At 42.3% G+C, this 2,147-nt stretch overlaps 2 protein-coding genes across 2 annotated transcripts in view; both read right to left on the reverse strand.

Moving 5' to 3' along the window:
• LOC104289626 (dynein light chain 1, cytoplasmic) overlaps positions 1 to 2,147 on the reverse strand; it is a 9,200-nt gene that overhangs the window by 6,755 nt on the left and 298 nt on the right. The gene's annotated exons all lie outside the window — the stretch shown is intronic.
• Positions 817 to 2,038, reverse strand: GATC (glutamyl-tRNA(Gln) amidotransferase, subunit C). The gene is made up of 4 exons (XM_009888615.1): positions 2,027 to 2,038; positions 1,746 to 1,912; positions 1,250 to 1,353; positions 817 to 872 (listed from the first exon to the last, which is right to left on the reverse strand). Exons 1-4 carry the CDS (start codon positions 2,036 to 2,038, stop codon positions 817 to 819), a joined length of 339 nt encoding a protein of 112 aa, XP_009886917.1.

Raw genomic sequence — 2,147 nt, forward strand, 5'->3', positions numbered from 1 at the left:
TCAGTGTTTTTCAAATTATCATATTTCTAATATGCTTGGTGGGCTTTTGAGATGATAAGAAACAATGCATGTGTATCATTAATCTCTAATTTATATTTCCTGCCATATTGATGGCAAATATTTTTAGTTTTGGAGCAGCTATTTCTGTGTGTGAAAAGTTCTTTCTCAAATTATGTACAACTCCTAGTATTTAATTTGTCAGAATAAAAATACAAAGTGTGAAACAGAAGGTAACCCATACAGACATGGAGCACAGAGATAAAACAGAAATATTCAATAATCTGAGTGACTGATCTCCTCAAAGTGCCTTTTCTTCCGTAGTGAAAATCTGAGTTCTGTCCGTATGCCAAAGAGATCCTCAGCAACGTTATGGACTCTTCCAAACCAGACTTTGTTGCTTCTGACAGGGTCACAGCCAGAGTCGAGCTAAAGGTGACAAACAGGCAAATACAGCCTGCCAAACTCTTGTTTTCCTGACAAAATAGCTGAGGAAAAATACAGTGTTCTGGTTTTTTTAATCATAACCTTTTAATGTTCTCTTTAAGGCCTTTAAGCGATTCAGTAACTTTAAAAAGAACATTGAATTTGCTTTGCTAAATAAAAGCACTGAAGTGATCTGTCATCTTGCCTTCCAGCTTCATAAACATTGAAATTTCAGCAGCGCTACTAAACATCTTACACCTTCCTTCTGTAAATTGTCTTGCAAGTGCTCTTCTTTTGGTGAAAATACGTGCCAGGATATTTCATCCGTGACTGTACAAATCTTAAGTTTTCCCACATAAAATACTGAAATTGTGTTTGGGTTCTGGGCTTTCGCTAAGAGCCCTGCAGAAAAGTATCTCGTTCTTCTAGCTTTGGTAGAGGGATGTTACCTGATAAAAAACAAAGAGAGAGTTGTGTGAGACCAGCTGTAAGGTATCTTCCAGGTAGCAGAGCTTAGTTTCTCAAGTTTATTCTGAGCACATACAGGCAGCTTAAATTTCCTGAGCAAGTAAGGAATGCAAGCAAGTCCTCTCTGACTCCCTGTAAATCATCACTCAGCATGTGCAGTAACTTTACTCTAAAGTTAGCGTCTGTACTGCTTTGGACCAGTAGATTGCAGTCTGGTTTTTACAGATGGCTACAGTAACTTATTTTAGTACTTCCTTATTACAAGCTAGTATTTCTGAAAGCAAATGCAGCTATGGCAGGTTACATTCCTCGGGTTAATTCAAGCAAAATTAAGAGGTTTTTGTAAGCAAGACAATACCTGGTGGGGCTACAAAATATTCCTCTACTTTCTCTCTCGCATTTTTCAGCAGCTCGTTCGTGCAGTTGCCTTCTGTCACATCATCTTCCCTGAGATACAGACACCTGAAGAACAAAAATTACTAGCCTGTCTTTAAGCTATTCTATAAATATGAGATTTGAAGTGTGGCTTATCTCTAAACCTGGTTTTGGTCTTAAGTAAGCAGTGAGACAAGTACTGGAACATTTTGAAGCAACTGGGAACGCCACTGACGGATACTTGGGGAGCAGTGTGGGCAGATTGCTCGTGACAAGTAAGCTACACAAAAGAACTGGAGCACACCTTTGCTATGCTTACACATAAAGGCCACAGGTGCCAATGACATCTTCCTTCCACGCAAAGCCACAGTAAGACTCTGCTGTAAGCCAGACGCGTAACCAGGCTTATTTACAGGGGAAAAAAGTTACAGAAGGAAATAGCTGGATGCATTAACGGTTAAACAGAGGCGACCCATTACCTGTCCTCCAGGACGGAATCCATAGGTTCTACACCATCAGTGTTCACTTCACGAAGCTGATCAGCAAACCGGATTGCTTTCTGCAGCCGCTCCACACCCTCCGCATCGCGGAAGTCGACCAAGGCCAGGTGTTCCAAGTGGTCCAGCACCTCCACCGTCACCGTCTGCTGTACCGGCACACAAATGCGGACAAAACAGGCAAAGGTGAGGACGTTTCGTACAGAGCCGCTTGTCTTTTTTTAACCAAAACCTGGTTACATGGGAAAACCCCGAGTTTACACCTGCTGGGACATGGTGGTTTCTCGTACTTTCTTGGGAAATTAACGTTAATCCAAGTCATGCTGTCTCCTCCTTCTGACCACCGACCGAGCGCGGGGCGCACCGCACCGGGTGCTCCTGCCG

The sequence above is a fragment of the Charadrius vociferus genome, unplaced genomic scaffold (assembly GCF_000708025.1).
Source record: "Charadrius vociferus isolate BGI_N301 unplaced genomic scaffold, ASM70802v2 scaffold917, whole genome shotgun sequence".
Lineage (NCBI taxonomy): Eukaryota > Metazoa > Chordata > Aves > Charadriiformes > Charadriidae > Charadrius > Charadrius vociferus.